We start from the raw sequence: 20,968 nt of genomic DNA on the forward strand, positions 1-20,968 counted from the left end.
GATACTATTACTACACAACTTGGCATAGTACAAAGTGACATAACTTAGGTTAATTCACGAAAGAAGCTCCTGGCATGCACACAAAAAGGAGAGATTAACAAATTCAAAGGAAAAGAAGAAGAGGAAGAAAAGGGGGAAAAATGCGATATCAGGATTTGCTAAAGAAAATAAAATTAAGCAATCGGTTCAAAGGAAATATTTACATGAATCGTGCGTTTAGCCATGGAGGAGGAGGAGGGAGTACTGAACAAGTGAAATATGTGAAAGAAGGAAAAGGAAAATATATATTTTACACAGCAGTAACATCAGTAGCATTGTCACTTGGGATTACCTACGCATATGAAAATTATATCCTATACAAATGGAATAATAAATATGATTATTCATACAACCCAGATATAAGCACAATTGAAAATAAGTTAAAAGAAAGAAAAGAAGCAAAGGAGGGGAAGAGAGAAAAAAGGCACGTCTCTAAAAACATAATTTTAGTTAGACATGGGCAATATGAAAGAAAAAATAGAAATGATGAAAATTCAAAGAAATTGACAAAAGAAGGATGCAAACAAGCAGAAATTACTGGAAAGAAATTAAAAGATATATTAAATAACAAAAAAATTAATGTCATTTATCACTCTGATTTGATAAGAGCTAAAGAAACGGCACAAATAATTAGCAAATATTTTCCAAATGCAACATTAGTAAATGATCCAAACTTAAATGAAGGGACACCATACTTACCTGACCCAATTCCTAAAAGTTCAAAATTTGATACAAACAAAATTAGGCTTGATAATAAGAGAATAAATAAAGCTTATGAAACTTATTTTTATCAACCACCAGGTGATGAAGATGAGTATCAATTAATTATATGTCATGGTAATGTCATACGATATTTTCTATGTAGGGCTTTGCAGTTACCCCTGTTTTCCTGGTTACGCTTTTCCAGCTATAATTGTGGAATTACATGGATTGTTTTGGACGACGAGGGTTCTGTAGTCCTCAGGGAGTTTGGATCAGTATCACATCTCCCATTCGAAAGCGTGACATACTTTTGATCCTCCTTCTTCACATCCATCACACCTTTAACATCTAACAGTATATAAAATTTAGTGAAAATCAAAGCTTCCACATGAGGAAAATATATACATTGCACATCGTCTTCTTCTAACCCTTACATGACATATAAAAAAGAACAAAGTATGGTATATGCACTTACCACTATTCAAAATGCATACACATACATATGTACAATACATTTCCCCCCCCCCCCCTTATTCTTTTGTGTATAACGTCGAAAAAGTTTTTTTTTTTTTTTTTTTTTTTTTTTTTTTTTTGTACCAATTTTTTTATTCACAGCACATTTTTCAAAATATCAATAAAGATAACGTTGGCTACATGCATGTGTTTATGCGTTCCCAAAAACTTTTATTTTAAAATAAAAATTATTTAGAATAGCGGTTGATTTGGAGAGAGGATACACCTCTTAACGGGAAAAAATGGGTTCGAAAATGGGGGCATAAAAATGGGTTCGAAAATGGGGGCATAAAAATGGGTCCAAAAATGGGCATAAAAATGGGTCCAAAAATGGGCATAAAAATGGGTTCGAAAATGGGCATAAAAATGGGTCCAAAAATGGGCATAAAAATGGGTCCAAATTTTATCGAAAACGACGCAAAGTGGCCCCCCAAACACGCACACCTATATGTTGTAAAACTCGTAATCGCGAAGCTGCTTCCGGACGTGCGTGCGATAACCCTGCTCAAAGTCATTTGCAGTAATTATATATCTGTTTTTTCTTATGGCCTGCATGCCGGCCTCCTGTGCTATTGCAGCAATATCAGCTGCACTTATTTTATCAGTTCGAACGACAAAATTTTCAATGTTTACATCACTGCTTACGTTCATTTTGCTAATTATGGTTTGAAAGATTAATCTTTTTTGCTTTCTGTCAGGTAATGGAAATTCAATTTTTCTATCCAATCTCCCAGGTCTTAACAATGCAGGGTCTAGAGTATCAGCCCTGTTTGTAGCCATTATAACTTTTACATTTGTAGATTTGTCAAATCCATCCATTTGGTTTAGTAGCTCTAAAAGAATTCTTTGTACTTCTCTATCTGCCCCAGTTTGTGCATCAAATCTTTTTGTTGCTATTGCATCTACTTCATCAATAAAAATAATGGATGGAGAATTTTCTCTAGCTAGTCTGAACACATCTCGTACCATTCTAGGACCTTCCCCTAAATACTTCTGTACAAATTCAGAACCCACAACACCAATAAATGTAACTTGTGTTTCATTCGCTACTGCTTTAACAAGCATAGTCTTACCTGTACCTGGAGGCCCATATATTAAAATGCCCATAGGAGGTTCAATTCCAATTTTTTCATACAACTCTGGACTTTTTAAAGGTAATTCAACAGCTTCTCTCATTTCTTGTTTTTGCATATCTAATCCTCCTAAATCTGTGTATTTAACATTTGGTCTTTCACTCACTTGCAACAGTTGTATACTACTATCTGATTCAGATGGTAAGATGTTTACAATCGAATGACTATGTCTATGTAATGCCACGCTAACAGATGGTTTCAAGTCTTCCTTGTTTAAAGTGGAAAGAATTCTGACATAATAATTTGATCCTGCTGTGCTGCTAACAATACCATAATTATTATCAATGATATCCAGAAACTGACCTATGATTAGAGGTACGCTTTGTATTCTCTTTATTTCATTTTTTGACCGGATCAATTCTCTCTTTAAATTTTTATGTTCCTCCTTGATGTACTCCTCCTAAGATGGATGTGTGTTTGCAGATCAATGGTGAAACGTGAAAGTAAGTATGTGTGCAGATCAGTAGTAAAATGTGCAAGTGGATGTGCACAGCTCATAATGTGTATAGATGGAGCCGGAATTTCATTCAGCATTCATCTATTCATGTAAAGAAGTTACTACTGGAACACTCGAATCATGCACATGTGCAAATAGTATGTGTGTTCCAACAAGCACAAATGGCTATTCACAAGTTGCGCAACGAAGAAAAAGTCATTCGCGAAAAGTGAGTCTATTGGGGTGTGTTGTTATATGCATAACCATCTCTCTCACTCTCATTCTCACTCTCTTGTTTTGTTAATTAGGAACTTGTCAGAGTACCCACCTGAATATTTAAAACATCAATTTGCTTCTTCAAGATTTTCAATTTTATGTAATAGTCCTCCTCCTTCAAGTATTTACTAATATTATCCATTTTCTCATACTCTTTTTTTTTTTTTTTTCTGAATTCTTCAACTTTTGAATTCTCTTTTTTTTGTATTTTTTTTTTTTTTTTCTTGGTTTAATTTTCGAAAACTTCCTTCCAGGACATTATTTATTGGTAGGAAAATCCTAAAATCATCAATAACAATGTTTTTTTTTTTCTTCCTGTACTTTAAACGGGAAAAGAGAAGAGAAAAATACTTCCAATAATGATTACCTTTTTTTTTTTTTTTTTTTTGTATATTAATTATCTTCTCTTGTACACCTCAAAAATGATGTAAATATAAAGAGATACACACAAATTACATTCGTAAAATAATAAATTCTAAAAATAAATTGGTGGAAAGTATGGCAAAGTAAAATGTACTCCTTAGAAGAGTGTTCCTCCTTCAGAGTTTCGTTTGATTAGCAGGGAAAGAAGTCGAAAAAATTCAAAAAAATTCAAAAAAAAGTGAAAAAAGGTGAAAAAAGGTGAAAACAGGTAAACAAATCGTTATTTAAAAAAATAAATTAAGATAAAATAAGAAAAAATAGGATAAAATAAAGCAAAGTAAGATTGGATAAAATAAAACAAAGTAAGATTGGATAAAATAAAACAAAGTAAAATTGGATAAAATGAAACGAAGATTGGATAAAATCGCACAAGGGGAATGACTTAAATGAAACACACACAAACGAGAATATTTTTATGTATACATGCAACAGTCTATGTCACATCCAGTGAATGAAAAAAATTCAAGTATCACTAGCGGGGGTACTACTTCCACGTGCTTGTCAAATTTAACCAAAAGGTAGTGAAAAAAAAAAAAAAAAAAAAAAACCTACATAGATTTTACAATTTTCGACACACACATAAATCTCATTTCAAATTGTAGCATCACTTCCATCCTTTGTCTTCCTTAAACTGAATACAAGTCCGTACGTAAAAACATTTCCGTAAATGTGGAAAGCCTGTCCACAACTACTGCTACAACTACTAACATCAACTTTAAAAAGAGAAATGAAAAAATGCTATTGTCTGATTCTATCTCAAATTGAATTCTAGGGGGGAGAAAAAAGGCAAGCAAAAAAAAAAAAAAAAAAAAAAAAAAAAAGCAGTTTTCCCTGTGTGGATACCATCCATGTAAAATATAAATGAACATACCAAACTATGCAAGACATTACACCTTTTCTTTTAATGTTTCCACAAGCATATATTATTAAGCAACGGAAATTATGCACACTTGGCAGGTACTACTGGGTGACTGATTTCCTCACCTGTGTGTAATCATTTGAAATTTCCTAATAAATCTTATTACCGCATTTAAAAAAAAATTTAAGGTGAAACATGAAAAGGACTAGAAACACAAACATTATTACGTTTTCTTTTTCCCCCTTTTTTTTTTTTTTTTTTTTTTTGTTCACGCCACCAAATAAACACATATAAGAGGAGGGGACTCACAAGTGACAAGTTCTCATATGATCAAACCTTTTATACACACATGCACATGTTTATCTGTATATCCCAATGTAGCATCCACTAATTTTGGATCATATAAACATAAGCATATTTATGGAGGTAGTTGACTTTTATGCATCCTGACAAACTTTTCAAGCACAGTATTATGCATAACTAAAGTAGCATGCATAACGAACCAAGTGCACATAACACAATTAGCTCTAACAATTCGTCACAAGCCCTTTTTCCCTGAAGAAACAAATAGAATGCTGTTTTCCCACCAAATGAGGAGACTCGCAAAAAAAAAAAAAAAAAAAAAAAAAAAGATGACTAGTTCGCTCCTAAACAATTTCGCCAAAATGTCATAAGGCCTTGTCCGATAAACAGGAGGTATTTTTTAAATGATTGATAACGTATGTATATGCCTCATCCACAGAATCTGTGAGAAAAATGGAATCTAGATCCTGTTGTGATATAAGTCCATAGTCAGCTAGCTTTTTAAAATTGACAATAGTTGTCCAGAAATCTTTTCCAAATAAAACTATGGGAACATCTCTTTTAAATTTTTTACACTGTTTTAATGTGAGAATTTCCAATAATTCATCTAATGTTCCAAAACCTCCAGGTAAAATAATAAAAGCTAAAGATAAATAGACTAACCAAAATTTTCTTGTAAAAAAATAATGAAATTTAAAAGATAAATTTTCATCTACATATTTATTTGCACCTTTTTCAAATGGTAAAGAAATCATAAAACCTAAGGATTTCCCATTTTCTTCTCTACTTCCTTTATTTGCTGCTTCCATAAAACCTGGACCACCACCTGTACATATAGCAACAGTAAAATTGTTTGGATTTTTTTCTCCTTTTTTATTTGGTAAAAAATTATGAACTTTTGGCAAATGGGTCGATATATTATTCACTGCTTTTTGCCCTTCATCGGTAGCAAAAAATAAAGTTAACATTTTTGAAAGTTCATATATTTTTGTGTAATATGATGTAGTCCATTTTAATTTATGTAATTTTTCTAACTCTTTTTTTATTCTTTCATGCTCTGCCACTTCTGCACTTGTTAATGTTACATTATTTTTTATTTTATCATTAAATTGGGTTAGTTTCTTTTCATGTTTTCTTTTTCGTGATTCGTATTGTTCATTACTTAATGCTCTTGATGAACCAAAAACTACAACCGTAAAAAATATTCCTTCATCTCGTAATGCCTCTTGGACTCCCACAAATTCAGACAATATTCGAACCAGCCTCCCTCCTTTACCATTTATAAATTTACTTTTATTGTAAATCTCTTTTACTTCCACTTGATCATCCTCACTTTCGTTTTCATTTCCTTTTAAAATTTCATCCTTTTCCCTTCCCTTTTCTTCCACCGCGTCCATCGTTTGCTCTGTTTGCTCTGTTTGCTCTGTTTGCCTTGTTTACTCCCTTTGCTCTGTTTGCCTTGTTTGCTTCCTTTGTTTTATTTATTTTTTTCCTGTTTGCATTTTTTTCCCTAAGTTGCACGCTCAAAATTTAGTTTCACCAGCTGGTAAAACGAATCTTTTGCTATTGTGAAAAAATTGTAGGTTACGACCTGTTTGTTGTGCAAGGTGCTCGATCGATGTATAGCTGCATGCGTGGTTGTTAAAATGAACATTCAGATAAAATATATAATGTGTAATTACGTGTATATTTTGTTTTTTATTTTGTTTTATTTATTTATTTATTTTATTTATTTATTTTTTTTTTTTTTTTTTTGTCCCAAATGTGAAAACTTTTTTTTTAACCCATTTCTCACCTGACTTGTTCAGACGCGAAAAAATATATTATTTCAAGGAGATAATTCTGCTGATCGAATGTTAAACCGGTCATAAGCATAAGCACATGTACAACCATGTATGTGACACGTTGCTGCTAATCTGGGTTAAATAAATTGTGGACAGAAATGTCGATTGTTGCACTTACTGAAATTTATGTAATATGGTAGCGTATATATGGGTATAAAAAAAAAAAAAAAAAAAAAAAAAAAAAAGGGAATATAATAGAATAGAATGGAATGGAAAGAAATACAGAGACGCAAAACTCTGTGGTGGCATTTTTTACTTTTTCGAAATTTTTTGCCTGAGCAACATTTCCCCTTTTCTCAAATATGTATAATAACTTCATGTGTTTTGTGCATAAAAACACGTGCATTATCGCCTGAACATTCCTTTCGCGGTAAAAAAGGAAAAAAAAAAAAATTACATATATATATACATAAATAAAATATACACAAATTTACTAAATTTACATAAATTAAATGCGCATAAATATGCAAATGTATGCATATGTACGCATGTGTATGCAATAAATACATGACTTGTTCAGGCAAACATTTTTTTTTTTTTTTTTTTTTAAGTTAATTTTGATGAAATGGCTAGTTATACTCCAATTGAAAATTCCGTCGTTTTGCTGAGAATTTGCTTTTTTAGTTTGTGAGTTCTCCTCCACATGTAAATATTATTTTTATGTACTTTTTTTCGTTTACTATTACGGGTTGCGAGAATAATTTTTTACTATAGCAAAGAAGTAAAAGAAGTGAAAGAATTAAACAGGCAAAAGGAGTAAAAGTACGCGAAATCTCCGATTGGCTGCGAATTTTTCCATTTAATGAATGTACAAGTGAATTACCTTGCCTGTTTGTTACCCAACTGGTTAGCCATTTTCGTTTTCTTTCAATTCTCCACTGGCCCGTTTTTGCTACGTGCCAGAAAAATGCTATATATTTTAGTGCAATTTCGCTTGTATCTAATGTATGTACCAGTTTACGAATAAGTACAGGTACTATATGTACAAAATGACACATAAGTAAGCAGTGTGCATATATGAATGTTCATAGGTATATATTTATTTTTGGACATCCCCAGAGGATGGAACATTATTAGACATAACAATATGTAAATAAAAGCGAAAAAAGGAAAAACAAAACAAATATAGCGAAAATTAACTTCAAATATATTTTGGCTTTTTCAAGAAAATGCTCCCATATATATATATATATATATATATATATATGTAGAAAAGAAAATGAATAGAAGAGAAGAAAGTTTACCTTTTGTGGCATAAACGATGGAAACATGCTGATTGTTGTCTCTCTATGCATTATTCCAGAAAAAAAATAATAAAAGAAAACTAAAAAAAAAAAAAAAAAAAAAAAAAAAAAAAAAAAAAAAGTATATATCAACATATAAAGGCAATAAAGTTAAGTAACAAGTAGGGATCTATACATAACTCAATGATGTGGAAAATGAATAGCCAAATGAAAATTCCTCAACTGCAAATACGCAAGGAAGAATAATTCAATGAATAATACAGTGATGAGTTTTCCATTCTTTTTTTTAAACAAATCGTGCTTGTGTTAATTCCTCTTTGGGAATACACATTTCCTCGCATTGTAATATAAAATGTGGGCTTCCAGAAATATGAGATAAATAAAAATGCACTTTTCATTAAGCTTCAAAAGAGATATCCTAGTGTGTGTAAGAACATACAACACATTTCCCACATGCATTCTCCATATGCACCCAATATAACATGTGCGAAACGAGGAAGCATTAAATGCTTGTCCCTCGCACTACTGATGTATTTTCTTTATACGACATTTATGTGTATAAACTATATAGATAAAAACTTCGAATGGAATTATAAATCCGATGAAGCAAAAGTAGTACCATTTATATTGTCGGCTCGTGCAGCACTTATAAAAGCAAAGGGTGAAGGAACATTTTGGAGTAGAAAATATGCTTATCCTTATTTTTTGAACAATAGAAGTGTATATTACAAGAAAAATGGAAGGGATACTTGTTTACATAGCAGAAAATGTAGTGGTTATCGAAATACAAGAGAAGGAAAAGATGAAACAATTAGAAAAATAAAAAGAATTTTAAAAGTTACTAAGTTATTAATTCAATTAAACAGTTTTAAATTAACTCCAAATATGAGGATGGATTTACTAATAAATTTACCGAGACCACATGTACGTGTACATATGGTTAAGAACACTTTAATGAAATTAGCTGTACAAAAAACGCCCTTTGAAGCCATTATACCTTACTTAAAAGAAAGTAACATGTACATGTTTATAATGAACGAGAATTACATATCCTTTACGCTGTACGGGAATAAAATGTTCAGTTCTTTATATAAAGAATACAAAACTAACAACTTTATAAAGCTATCGGTATTTGAAAATACAATTTTAAACAAAACAGAAACAGAAAATTTGATAAACCTAAAATCATACAGTTATTACTTTGGTCATGTAGTAAACAGAATTAATAAAATCATAAGTGATATACCCACTTCTATTATGCAAATTCCGGCCTCCATAGCTCGGGGAATTTATTTACACACTCAGAAGGAAAAAGACACTTGAGTGAGTGTGGAGACGTGGCTACAGAATTGGGAGAGCTTTGCACCTTAATCTTTCCGTTTTGCCTCTAGCCAGTTTTGTCTCTAACCAGTTTTGCCTCTAACCAGTTTTGCCTCTAGCCAGTTTTGCCTCTAACCAGTTTTGTCTCGAACCCATTTTGCCTGTCCATTTAACACCTCACGTGTGGTATTATGCTTCCCTACCCCACTTTGTAAAACCGTTCACCCATGAAATAATAATTCTTCGAAAAATATACAAGCATGCAGAAATTACCCCACCACCACCACCACTTCTTCTATCTCCTAACATACCTTCATATATATGTACCATGTAATATGCATGACGTGCACAAAATGGAGGTTGTAAAAAAAGAAAAAGGGAAGTGAAAGGAGACACAAGTAAACATGGACATCCCATTTGTGCTATCTTGAATAAATTTTTATGTAGCGAATTTGTAAAAAAAAAAAAAAAAGAAAAAAATCTTCTTAGATCCTCTTGTACAAATGAATATATGCCTTGTCCTTTCCCTTATTTGTTTCACACAAACCAATCTTGTTGTCATTGCATACGTACCATCTTTAGGAAAAAAAAAAAAAAAAAAAAAAAAAAAAAAAAAAATTAACTTGAATTTGGATTTCAATTTTAACTTGAATTTTAATTTGAACCTTTTTGGCATGAAAAAACATGTTGCATATAAATATGCACATTTCACATTTTCTGGTAATTGCAAATCCTTACTGAGAATTGTCCTTTATGTAGCAGACGTAATGTCCAGAGTTAGCATTATTTCCTATATGTACGATGGACGCAATTAATTCGTAATTAGCTACAAAGGGGGTGGAATATATAGAGGGTAAGAAATGAGAGCATGAAATATTAGTGTGATATGTCTTAAAGAGAGAGAGCATGTTAGAAACACATTCAGCTAATAAGAGGTATACATTCGGAAAATATGTCACATAATATGCAGCAATGTGCTTACCCAAGCCATCGTCGCACTTGTTCCTGTTGAGAATGGAAGCACACTTGCTCTCAGTGAGCTCGTCCAGATTGGAGAAAATATAATCGATGGATTTCTGCAGATCATTTTTATTAATGCATAGGGAAGCCATAGCCACGTCCTTGTTAACACCCATGCTGAGAATGGAATTCAACTTTTCTGAGTTGACCTCCGTTCCGTGATTAATTTCTTGGAGGTCAAGTTCTACTGAATCCTCTCCGTAAATATACGAAATGCAATTGTTAACATTTTTCACTTTAACTTTTTTAATAGCTTCGATAACCTTTTCCTTTTGAAATCCTAAGTCTAGAAGGGATTCTAAAAGATCTTTGTGTTGATTCATAATGTGTGCATCATTGTTTAAATTATTTTTTGATACAAAATTGGTGTCCTTTTCACTTTGACACAAGTTGTCTTCTGATAGTAGCGAACTTTTTTCTGATCGCATAAATTCCAAGTTTATATATTCATCTGTTTCTACAGGGATATTAATTTTCTTTGCATTCCAATTTTCATCAGCATAGAATCTTTTTAAATGAATAAAAAGATATGGAGGGAATGTTTTAAATTTAATATCCTTCTGTGCAAAAACTTTTGTTTTTTTTTGTTCGCAATAATATTCATCAATTGTGTCTTTTTTAATAAAGTTTTTCAAACAATCCAATAGTGTTATACGGATATTGGTTACTTGTTCTTCCCAATTTTTTAAAACAGAATTATCAATCGGAATATCTAATGAGAGAATATTATTTTGAAAAGAACTTCGACTTATGTTATGTTCATTACTAACAATAGTTTGATCCATTTCGAATGTAAAAAAATTAAAAAGAGATTTTTCATTTTTCTTCATAGTGTGATGATCTGATGATCCATCCAATGTGGACACGTTATTATTTTTTTTACTTTGTTGTTCCGTTTCAATTATTCCATGTTCGATATTATCTACCTGATTTAATTTTCTCTTGTTGGAACTGTTTCCATTTAGAATTCTATGAAATATATTATTATTTTCATTTTCAATCAATTCATTCAAAAGATAAGATAAGTATTCAAAAATATCTTGTTGGTTATTATTACAAAAAGAGTTACTTTTTTGATTTACACATGTTCTAAACATATATGGATTGATACTTACGCAATTTTCTTCATCTACGTCACTATCATAATTTACATCTACATTTCTTTTTATACATTCTTGTTTAAAATGTTTTATATAATTCTTTTTATTATTAATATAATCATTTTGAAAAATCATATAACATAGTTTTGAATATTGAATAAATAAATCATGATGTGTTTTCATCTTACAGTCTAGAGTTAATAAAAAATCAAATATATTATTTATATACCTATCACTAATATCTCTAATGGAGAGTAAAACTTGCAATGCAGAATTCATGTAACATGTGTTTCCTAAGTTTAGGAAGCCAACTTTTCCTTGCTTACATATAAGTTGTATATCTTGATCTAGTATTGATGAGAAGTTTATATTTTGATTTTCTTGAATTTCTTTTTCTAAAGTTGTAATTTCTGTTTTATTTAAATTCATTATATTAATTCCTAAATTTTTTAAATGTGTTTCTATATAGGGATCGATTACACTATCATTTTCATCATCTGCATAGGAAAATACATCTGCTTCCCCTTCTTTTGTAATAGTTCCTATTTTTACAACTAATGGATATTTTTTACCACTTTCATAGTAATGTTTTAATGCTGCTCCTTCTTCATTATTTAAACACCCACCTCCGTAATTAAATATTTTCCTTCCACATCCAATATAACCATCAGATAAATTTAGCCATATATTTTTCTTAGCTTTACACACTGCACATTCAATATTTTCATTTTTTATTTTAATATTTGGTAATTGTATTAAATCCTTTGCATATTTACTCTCCTTTATTTCGTTCACCCATTTATTCAATTTTTCTTTTTTTATTTCATTTCTGTGATTTATTATACTATTGCATACATTCTTCACATGTTCATCATCTACTTCTTCTAACTCTATATACATCTTTGTTTCAAAATCATATATAAAATACTCACATTTGTATTCATACATCTTTTTCTCTTTGAACCCACCTTCGGAATTAATGCTCAAAGTTGTTATATCACTCTTTTCAATCTTGTCTAGTAAGTTTTTCTTCTTCTTAATATTCAGGTAAAATCTACCCCCCAAGCGAATTTCCTGATTCTTTCCTTGGTTCATCATCCTGCTATAGTTATACTTCAGGCATTTCAAACTAAAGCTCTCGAAAGAAATCAAATCGATGAACACACCTTCCTCAAAGGTGTCTTTGTGTCCCCTGCATGGGTTAGGAGAGGCGATGCATGGTGAGACAGTGTCTGTATCGATGTTAGCATGTCTGCATCGATGTTAACACATGAGAACACGTATCGGAATATTTCCATATGTTCAGTGAGGTAAAAAAGTATACACATTTATCTGTGCATATTCATCCCCATCTGCATATACATGTCTCATATGCAATTTCTGTGGAGATGCAATGTTAGCTGAGTGATCCTCTGGAATATGAAACAAACAGTGGAACCCACTTTGTGAATTTGTGAATGGTACGTGTGAGTAAGGAGGCATGTATGATGGCATGTGTGAAGAGACAGTCATGGGATTTTTATTAGGTGTTGTTTCTGTGTTACTCTGCATGTGTGTGAATATAAATATGTGCAGAAAATTGTACACGAAAATGTTTCCCGCGAATGGATGAAAAAAATAAAATAAAATAAAAAAATACTTACCACACACAAGGAGCAAAATAACAATACACAAATATTTCTCTAACACAGAATGTATCCCCCCTCTCCCCTCTTGTTTTATTTTAAAATATACATTCTTACTTACGTTACACTGCACTCATCCAAATATATTATGTCATCATTCGATGGTTCGCGTAGGCTAGAAGAAATTGAAGCTATTATATTTTTAATATCTGCCATAGTTGACTTCTGGGATCAGTTGTCAAATCCTTCGAGTGGAATATGAAAAATAAAATTTTTCCTTTCTTGTAAGGATTAATGAGTTGAGTAGTATTGTTTCGTTTACAAAATAAACTTGGAATATTTTTTTTTTTTTTTTTCACAATTCACAACAAGGAAGAGGTACTTACGTTTAGGAAAAAAAAAAAAAAAAAAAAAAAAAAAAAAAAAAAAAAAAAAAAAAAAAAAAAAAAAAAAAAAAAGGGACACATAAAAACGTTCTTGGAAAAATAAAAAGTTAAGAAAAAAGAACAAGGGGAAGAGAGAGTAGGGGTAAAGCTTTTCCGATTCGCATAAAAGAGTTCCCTAATTTTCTATGGCATTCTTTTCTTCCTGAACAAAATAAAATAACATAAAAAGGAATATAATAAAATACAGCAGAATGCAGTATACAACACAATAAATAAGTAAAAGCATTGTACATAAAATGTGACAGGAATGCTTGTTTGGAATTTCACAGTCCATGTACTCTTTCTTAAAACGTTTCAATTTAGAAGAACAGGGAAGGAGAATAAATTAGGAAATGCCATGTGTTTGCTGTTTTTTGTTGTATAGCATTTATTTTGTTATAGTATGGCAATCAGCATCACCATCATCAAGTTTTTTTTTTTTTTTTTTTTTTTTTTAAATTTACTCTCCCCATTTTAATTATTTTATTTTTTAAACTACGTCATTACTATGCTAATTATTTCATAGGCCTCTTTCTTCGTTCCCTTCGTTATATAACTCTCGCGATCCACTATTTTGACAATGTACATATTTTCGCAGTACTCCAGGAGTTCCTTTCTATATTTTGAAAAAGAATAATAAATATTATGAATAATGAGTCAAATGTTTTTTTTTTTTTTTTACTTCTCCATGTGTTTGTTATTATAACTGTGTGTTATAGTTTTGTCCCCGTCGTTTGTTGATTCTACTTGAATTTTCATTCTGTCTATTCCATTTTTACCCACCTGAATGTTGTGATTATGAACTGGGTACCCCTTTGAGCTAGTTCTCGCAGACTGTTACAAAAATGGAATGAATAATATGAAACGAAATGAAGTAAAGCATAAAAACATTAAGCACGCAATCGCAATCACAATCACAATCATGTGGTGTAATGAATAAAAAAAAAGAAGAAATACTCATGTGGAGATAATCACAAAATTTTCTTTCTTTTTTTTTGAGTAATACAGAATTGAGAGGTTGTCCCTATGAATTGTGTCCAGAGCTGCGTCAATTTCGTCGAAAAAGAAAAAAGAAAAATTGTCAATTTTGTTTAGGCACAAAAATAGACATATAGCCACAATGCTCCGTTCTCCTCCTGAAAGGGTGATCAAAATGGGCATAAGGGTTGGAAAATATACATATATATATATATGTAAAAATGTACGTGGGAAGGTAGGTACGTAGGCAGGTGAGAAAGCAAGTGGGTAAGCAGGTGGACAGACCCAACGTACGTTACATTTCTGCTCTCTTTAACCTGATAACTCTTGAATTGTGTAACTCATCTTCTCATCCTCATTTGAAGTAATATTTATCGATATTCCTGTAATCTTGTCAACATACACTGTTAAGGTGAAAAGGTGCAAATGGTAACATCCATATGTTTTTCCAGTCATGATAAAATGGTGCATCAAAGTATCACTTTTGTAACCGTACGTGAGAAAATAAATATGCATATATATGTGTATTTATTTTTATATTTTTGTGTTTCCCAAATACACACGGCTTAAAAATTGTGCTCACCGTCATCATCAATAATTCTTTTCCTAGCCTTTTTCTCGTTCGTTTCTTGTAGGGTCTCCTTATACTCCTTTTCACTCATTTTTTTTAGAACCTGTCAAGGTGTAGCATTCAAAACATATTATTTATGTCGTGTCGCACAGTACTAGGTAAGCAGAATTATAGCATCGTCTACGCAAGGCAAAAAATGTGGTCTACATTCACATGAAGAGAGAAAAAAAAGAAAAAAAAAAAAAAAAAAAACATGCACCGTTTTGTATATCCTACCAGAGTAGCCTTCCGATTCTTAAAAAGCAATGAAAAATATTCGGAAAAATATTTACTTATTTTTATATATGTAGCCTCCAATGCTTCATCCTTCTTTTTTCCTATGTGCTGAAAAAAGGGTATATGTACACAGTTATATTATAGAAATTATATAAAACAGAATAAATGGATTATCGTAACCCTGCACAAATGAGAAAGCGAATCAGACAAGCCAAAGAAGCTAAAATGATACCTGTATCATCTCTTTAATGTTCTTGTAAGATTCTCCTATTTCCTCATTTCTCTTTTTTAACTCATTGAAATCGCCTTAAAAAAAAAAAAAAAAAAAAAAAACAATCAAATGAAATGAAAAAAAGACGGGTAAAAATGAACGTGGTGTAAATCAAAGCAGGCATATCGAGGGGAACACTGTTAAATTAACAAAGGAGACATGACATCTACGAAAAATTGTAAATTTTGAAAATATTTCTGCATTCGGTAAAAACTTACTCATCAGCATATTTAGTCTGTCTCCCGCCTTTTCATTTACGTTCGAGTATTTTTTTAGTTCCTACGATGGTGGATATGTGGAGTAGATGAAAATAAAGAAGAATTACGAGGGAAGTGAAAAAAACATATATATATATATAAACATATAAACATATATACATATAAACATATAAACATATATACAGATAAACATATAAACATATATACATATAAACATATATACATATATAAATATAAACATATATACATATAAACATATATACATATATAAATATAAACATATATACATATAAACATATATACATATATAAATATAAACATATATATATATATAAACATATATACATATAAACATATATACATATAAACATATATACATATATATATATATAAATATTTATGTAAAAGGTGTTCTGACACGCTGTAACAAAACAAACGCAAAACACATATGTACGCATATCCATCGTTAAGCAATCTGTTTACTAGTGTTATGGATTTTAGCTTCGAAGACAATTCTTGTTTATTATAATTTTTGTATTCCTGTAAATCTTTTATGCCTTGTGGTAAAAGTACTTTTTTTTTTCTTATATTTTCTTCCTTTTCTCTGTAAATATGAAAGCGTAAATAAATTAGACAAAGTTTTTTTTTTTTTTTTTTTTTTTATTCAGAAAAAAAGGGTTTCTCTTTTGGTTGGCGTACACGAACATGTGTTTTCTGTTCGAATGTAATTTTACTCCAAAATTCGAAGCTCCTCATTTATTTGATTCATCCGATGACATAAATCCAAAATTCTCTTTTTATGTTTCTTTTCATTTATATAAATTTTGTCTAAATTGGATTTTACACTTTCAATATCTTTCTGTAAAAAGGGGAGAAGGGAAGAAAATAATAGCATCAACAAGGGAAAATAATAATGTATATAATTATGTTATTAATTAGATTCATATTTATGGGATTTTTTTTTTTTTTTTTTTTCTTGTTTTTTGATAGTTACATTGACTTGCTTTAATTTTTGTTCGTATGCAATTTTCTCCTTTTCAATCTAAAAATAGAGGAAAATATAAAATAAGTTAAAATATGATAAAGTGTGTTATATGTAGGCATTTGTCCTTTTACATCTATAAGTATTTATGTGTGTGTGTGTGTGTATAAACAGAAAAAGAGTTTGGATTGTTTACTATCCTCCACTCTTTTGCCCCCACTCCCCCCTCTCCTCCTGATGTAAGAATTTATGTTCTATATTTTTCTTACCTGTTCGATATTATTTTTTTTGGCCCTCAGCTCTTTGTTATACTCATCGATATCTAAATCTTCGTATTCTTCCATGTATATGTTAGAATCACTCTAATGTAAAAAAGATGGAATGTTGGGGAAAATAAAAATAGTAAAAGACAAAAAAGTGGCACCAAGCATGGAAAAATAAAGTACGCAGGTCACAATAACGAGGGGATAGAAGATATGTAGAAATAAAACGATTCTGGGTTCTGAATACAAAAACAATGTAAGCACAAAATGAATGCAAAAAAGTTACAGTGAAGTATACCTCGTTCCTCTTCTGGTATAATAGCTCCAATTTGTTTTTAAAATCATCGTACTCGTTCCTAACTTTGGTAAGTTCTTCCTTCAATTTTTTGACGTGCTCATTCAAGGAATTAATATCTACTGTACCTTTGGGAGATTCATCTGGGTTTACATTATTATTTCGCAACTGTAATATTTGTACTTTTAATTTGTCTTTATAATCCTCTAGGCTTTGTTTTTTCTCTTGTAACTGTTTTATTTTTTCATTCGTTATTCTTATGTTTTCATCATTTGTGTGTACATTATTAGTAATTGAGTTAAGTGTCGTTAGACATCCATTTTTTTGAGCCACAGTGTTTGATTTTTTATCATAAATTATTCTTAGCTCTTCGTCTATTTTTTCAATATGATTTGACATTTCCTCAATGCTGTTTTTTTCCTTCTTTTCCTTTTCTTTAAGATCTTTCAGTTTGCTGTATATTGTGTACACGCCGTATTTTTTTTTGTTATAACCCCCGTGCATAAAACCTTGCTTGCTCAGCTGAAAAGGGGTGCATGTGGGAAGGAATTCATAAACGATAAAGTGTGTGCATTTGTGTGTGAACAAGAGCATTTCAGTGAGTGTGCATCTGTGCGTGAGCATGTACATTCCAGTGAATACACGTATATCTGCATTTCAGAAGGTACATGTGCAATTGTGCTTGTACATATATTTACACATTCGCAAAAGGGAGTTTCTGCGACTTACGTAATCCCCATCGATGTTTACGCAATTGTAATTGTCCTGCAGATAATTTTGACAAGACTCCAAAGATTTTACAATAATGGTTTTAAATAAAATACTTTTCAAGAATTCGTATATTTTACTATTATAATTTACACAGTTTATCAGTGGAACCATATTTTTATCGTTAGGGTATGTAAATTCATTAAATTTTCTTATATTCAATAAAGGAACAATAGTTAATTTCCCGAAAAAAAAATCCTTAAAATCAAATTCCTTTTTTTTTTTTTCCTCTCGTTTTTTTTCTATAAATTCTACTATTTTTTTCGCTGTTTCCATGTCTTTAACAATTAGAGTAAAATAGTGATTTTCCAGGACACTGTCCACGGCCTTAACATAGGTTTTATCCACCTGAACAATGGGAAAGCAATCGGAAGAAGAAGAAGAAAAAGGAGAAGATCATTGAGAGTCAAGGCAAGGAAAAAGCATGAATGTAAATGTGTACATATTTATATACACACGTGGTGTATTCATATATATATCGACAAATGTACACATGCACAGGTAGCAAATCTAAGAGAAAACGAAACTACCAACATTACACGTGTGTAACATTTTGTGAAAGCACATTTTTTTTTTTTTTTTTCTCTTTTTTTTTTTTTTTTTACGTTTATATTATCTATTAGAAACCCTAAAATGTTTTCTTTCTGTATGCTAGAGTCCTCTAAGATAAGTTCCAACATCTTAACAATTTCTTTGTTTGAACTTTTTATCATTTCCTCGTATTTATCTAAGCAATGGATGAAAAAATCGGCATATGTAATATATGCGTGTGTGTACATATACATATATATATACATATATATAAATACATATACATGCATATGTACCATACATGCCTGTATACGCACGCAGGAGTGTTATTCTTAATATTCGCCCTCACCATTTACTTCAATCAATTGACTTTTTATGGAATTCAAATTTGCTGTTCCTTCTGATATTTTCTGTTGGTACTGTCTCTTTTGTTCGATGCAATCCTCAGATTTCTACAAAAGTTTGCATGAAACGTTAGACACCATAAATACAGGTACGTGCATATGCGTGTGTATTAATAAACAAGAAAAAGTCTTTGTCTATTATGAGGCAATGATATTTACATTTTGGTGCATTTTTTTTTTTTTTTTTTCAGTGATAAATAATGTTTACATTGTTTAATTCGTTTATTTCATCCATGTGTTTTTCCGAAAGTGTCTTATTTGTTTTAATATTATCATTTAAAACCTTGGATTCCTCTTCTAGCTCCTTTAAGTATTTTTCATTTTTTATTGCCTAAAGGTGTGAAACGGAGGGTAAAGGGTTGTTTTTTTTTTTTTTTTTTTTTCTACTTTTGACTATTTTTGACTATGTTTTACTATTTTTTTCAGCTACTTCCTTCTCCAAGAAAGACAACTCTGTGTTGATATCGCTTATCATTTTCTCAATTTTTTTCACATTATGTGAATAATTCCCATCCTTGGAGTTTTTTGACTTATTCGCTGATAATAACTAAAGGAAAAAAAAAAAAAAAAAAAAAAAAAAAGTGAAACAGAAAGTGGAAGAGAAGTCTACATTTAGTGACCCGTTCTGCGTTTTCCTTAAAGGTGTGCATGAGGTGAAGAGTTCTTCATCTCATACACATTGTGTGTATGAACACATGATATGTATTTATAAAAATTCTTCATTTTGGAATTGCATGTATACCATATTAATCTCGTTGTTCTTGTCCTCTATTTCCCTTTCTTTTAAATTGATGACCGTTTTGAGGCTTTGTAACTTTTCATTAACCCGCAAGATAAATTCATTAATTTGGTTCATGCTTTCAATTTTGCATTTATTTTGTGACTCCTTCAACCTTTTTTCTTTCCTTTTTTCGTCAATTAGGATTTCTAAGTGTACAATGTTTCTTTTGTTTTGTATTTCTTCTGATAGGGCTTTTTCTAACTCATTTTTATAAGAAACAATTTCTAATTTCATTTTATTCAGCTGTTCAGTATATTCCGACTTTGTGTTGTTGCTTTGGCTTAAATTGTTGTCTTCATCTTGTGTTTTATTTTTTAATTCTTGTAATGTAGATTTTAATATTTGTGTTTCTTCATACACATTTTTATAATTTATTTCATTTAAAAAATATTCTAAATGAACTTTTTCTTTTTCTAATTTTTTATATGCTAAGAATTTTTCAAATTCTTCTTGTAGACTACCTAGTTTTGTGTTCATTTCATGAAATTCTTTTTCAATCGTTGTTTTTTTTGTATCACATTCTTTTAACATTGATAAAGCATCTTTTTTTTTTTCTTCAAATATTCTAGCACCTAGTATACTCTTTAAATAATTTAAAATTTCTTCATCTTTCATATTACTTAATTTAATTATTTGTCCTTGTTTAATTATGTTATATAAGTTATTAACACACAATCCACAACTTTCTAACAATTCTACATATTGATTTTTGCTCACATTTTTTTCATTAACGTAAATTTCACATTTCATATTTTCCATAACTTTTTTTATTTTAATTTCATTTTCTTTAAACATACTAAAATATTTTTCAGAATTATCAAAAATTATTTCTACATAACAATTTCTAACTGCGTTTCCTATTCCCTCATGTAAAAATACCTGTTTATATTCGCACATGTCACTTAGTATGAACTCAATAGCTAGTAGGATGTTGCTTTTCCCGGATCCATTAAACCCGACTGTGTAAAAGGGGGGGGGGGGGGATAAAAAAAAAAAAAAAAAGAAGAAAAAATGGAAAAGGGAAAAGGAGAACATATGCAAGGTCTATCCAAAATGGGAATCACACATATGCATGCACGTGTTCATGTCGTAAATGTATTATGCCGTGATGCGTGGCACACTAAAGAGGTTAGCAGAAAAAATGAAATATAGCGAAATATAGTGAAACAATAAATACAGGTGATCAAACATACCTATGCAGTTAATTCCCTTCGTAAAATCAATGGTTGTTTCATTTTTGTAAGTCCGAAACCCTTTTAACTTTATCTGCTTTATATGCATCGTTGTACGTGGGGACTTAGGAAAACTTTACGTTGTCTTGTTCTTTTCTTTAACGTGCTCCAAAATGTAACAACGCGGGTGGATTGC

The 20,968-nt window shown here is 30.6% G+C and overlaps 6 protein-coding genes across 6 annotated transcripts; 2 read left to right on the forward strand and 4 right to left on the reverse strand.

The window, feature by feature from the left end:
• Positions 1-140: 140 nt before the first annotated feature.
• Positions 141-1,055, forward strand: PGO_051640 (phosphoglycerate mutase; the record flags this gene model as incomplete). Its single annotated transcript, XM_028686542.1, has 1 exon — positions 141-1,055. One exon carries the CDS (start codon positions 141-143, stop codon positions 1,053-1,055), a length of 915 nt encoding a protein of 304 aa, XP_028542343.1.
• A 643-nt stretch (positions 1,056-1,698) lies between these two features.
• PGO_051650 (26S proteasome AAA-ATPase subunit RPT3) lies at positions 1,699-3,241 on the reverse strand (the record flags this gene model as incomplete). Its single annotated transcript, XM_028686543.1, has 2 exons — positions 1,699-2,787; positions 3,152-3,241. 2 exons carry the CDS (start codon positions 3,239-3,241, stop codon positions 1,699-1,701), a joined length of 1,179 nt encoding a protein of 392 aa, XP_028542344.1.
• A 1,808-nt stretch (positions 3,242-5,049) lies between these two features.
• On the reverse strand, positions 5,050-6,081 carry PGO_051660 (hypothetical protein, conserved; the record flags this gene model as incomplete). Its single annotated transcript, XM_028686544.1, has 1 exon — positions 5,050-6,081. One exon carries the CDS (start codon positions 6,079-6,081, stop codon positions 5,050-5,052), a length of 1,032 nt encoding a protein of 343 aa, XP_028542345.1.
• Positions 6,082-8,225: 2,144 nt separating this feature from the next.
• PGO_051670 (50S ribosomal protein L10) lies at positions 8,226-9,095 on the forward strand (the record flags this gene model as incomplete). Its single annotated transcript, XM_028686545.1, has 1 exon — positions 8,226-9,095. One exon carries the CDS (start codon positions 8,226-8,228, stop codon positions 9,093-9,095), a length of 870 nt encoding a protein of 289 aa, XP_028542346.1.
• A 482-nt stretch (positions 9,096-9,577) lies between these two features.
• Positions 9,578-13,053, reverse strand: PGO_051680 (ubiquitin carboxyl-terminal hydrolase 13; the record flags this gene model as incomplete). The annotated part of the gene is made up of 4 exons (XM_028686546.1): positions 9,578-9,668; positions 9,831-9,918; positions 10,075-12,404; positions 12,959-13,053. The coding sequence occupies 4 exons, from the start codon at positions 13,051-13,053 to the stop codon at positions 9,578-9,580; spliced, it is 2,604 nt and encodes an 867-aa protein (XP_028542347.1).
• Positions 13,054-13,757: 704 nt separating this feature from the next.
• PGO_051690 (chromosome associated protein) lies at positions 13,758-20,881 on the reverse strand (the record flags this gene model as incomplete). Its single annotated transcript, XM_028686547.1, has 20 exons — positions 13,758-13,878; positions 14,046-14,096; positions 14,269-14,398; positions 14,558-14,644; positions 14,824-14,914; positions 15,088-15,195; positions 15,320-15,393; positions 15,577-15,637; positions 16,060-16,180; positions 16,311-16,435; positions 16,571-16,618; positions 16,828-16,920; positions 17,120-17,638; positions 17,846-18,232; positions 18,490-18,611; positions 18,765-18,867; positions 19,028-19,150; positions 19,250-19,366; positions 19,562-20,559; positions 20,794-20,881. 20 exons carry the CDS (start codon positions 20,879-20,881, stop codon positions 13,758-13,760), a joined length of 3,567 nt encoding a protein of 1,188 aa, XP_028542348.1.
• Positions 20,882-20,968: the final 87 nt, after the last annotated feature.

This window comes from Plasmodium gonderi (assembly GCF_002157705.1).
Source record: "Plasmodium gonderi DNA, contig: Chr05, whole genome shotgun sequence".
Taxonomy (NCBI): Eukaryota; Apicomplexa; class Aconoidasida; order Haemosporida; family Plasmodiidae; genus Plasmodium; species Plasmodium gonderi.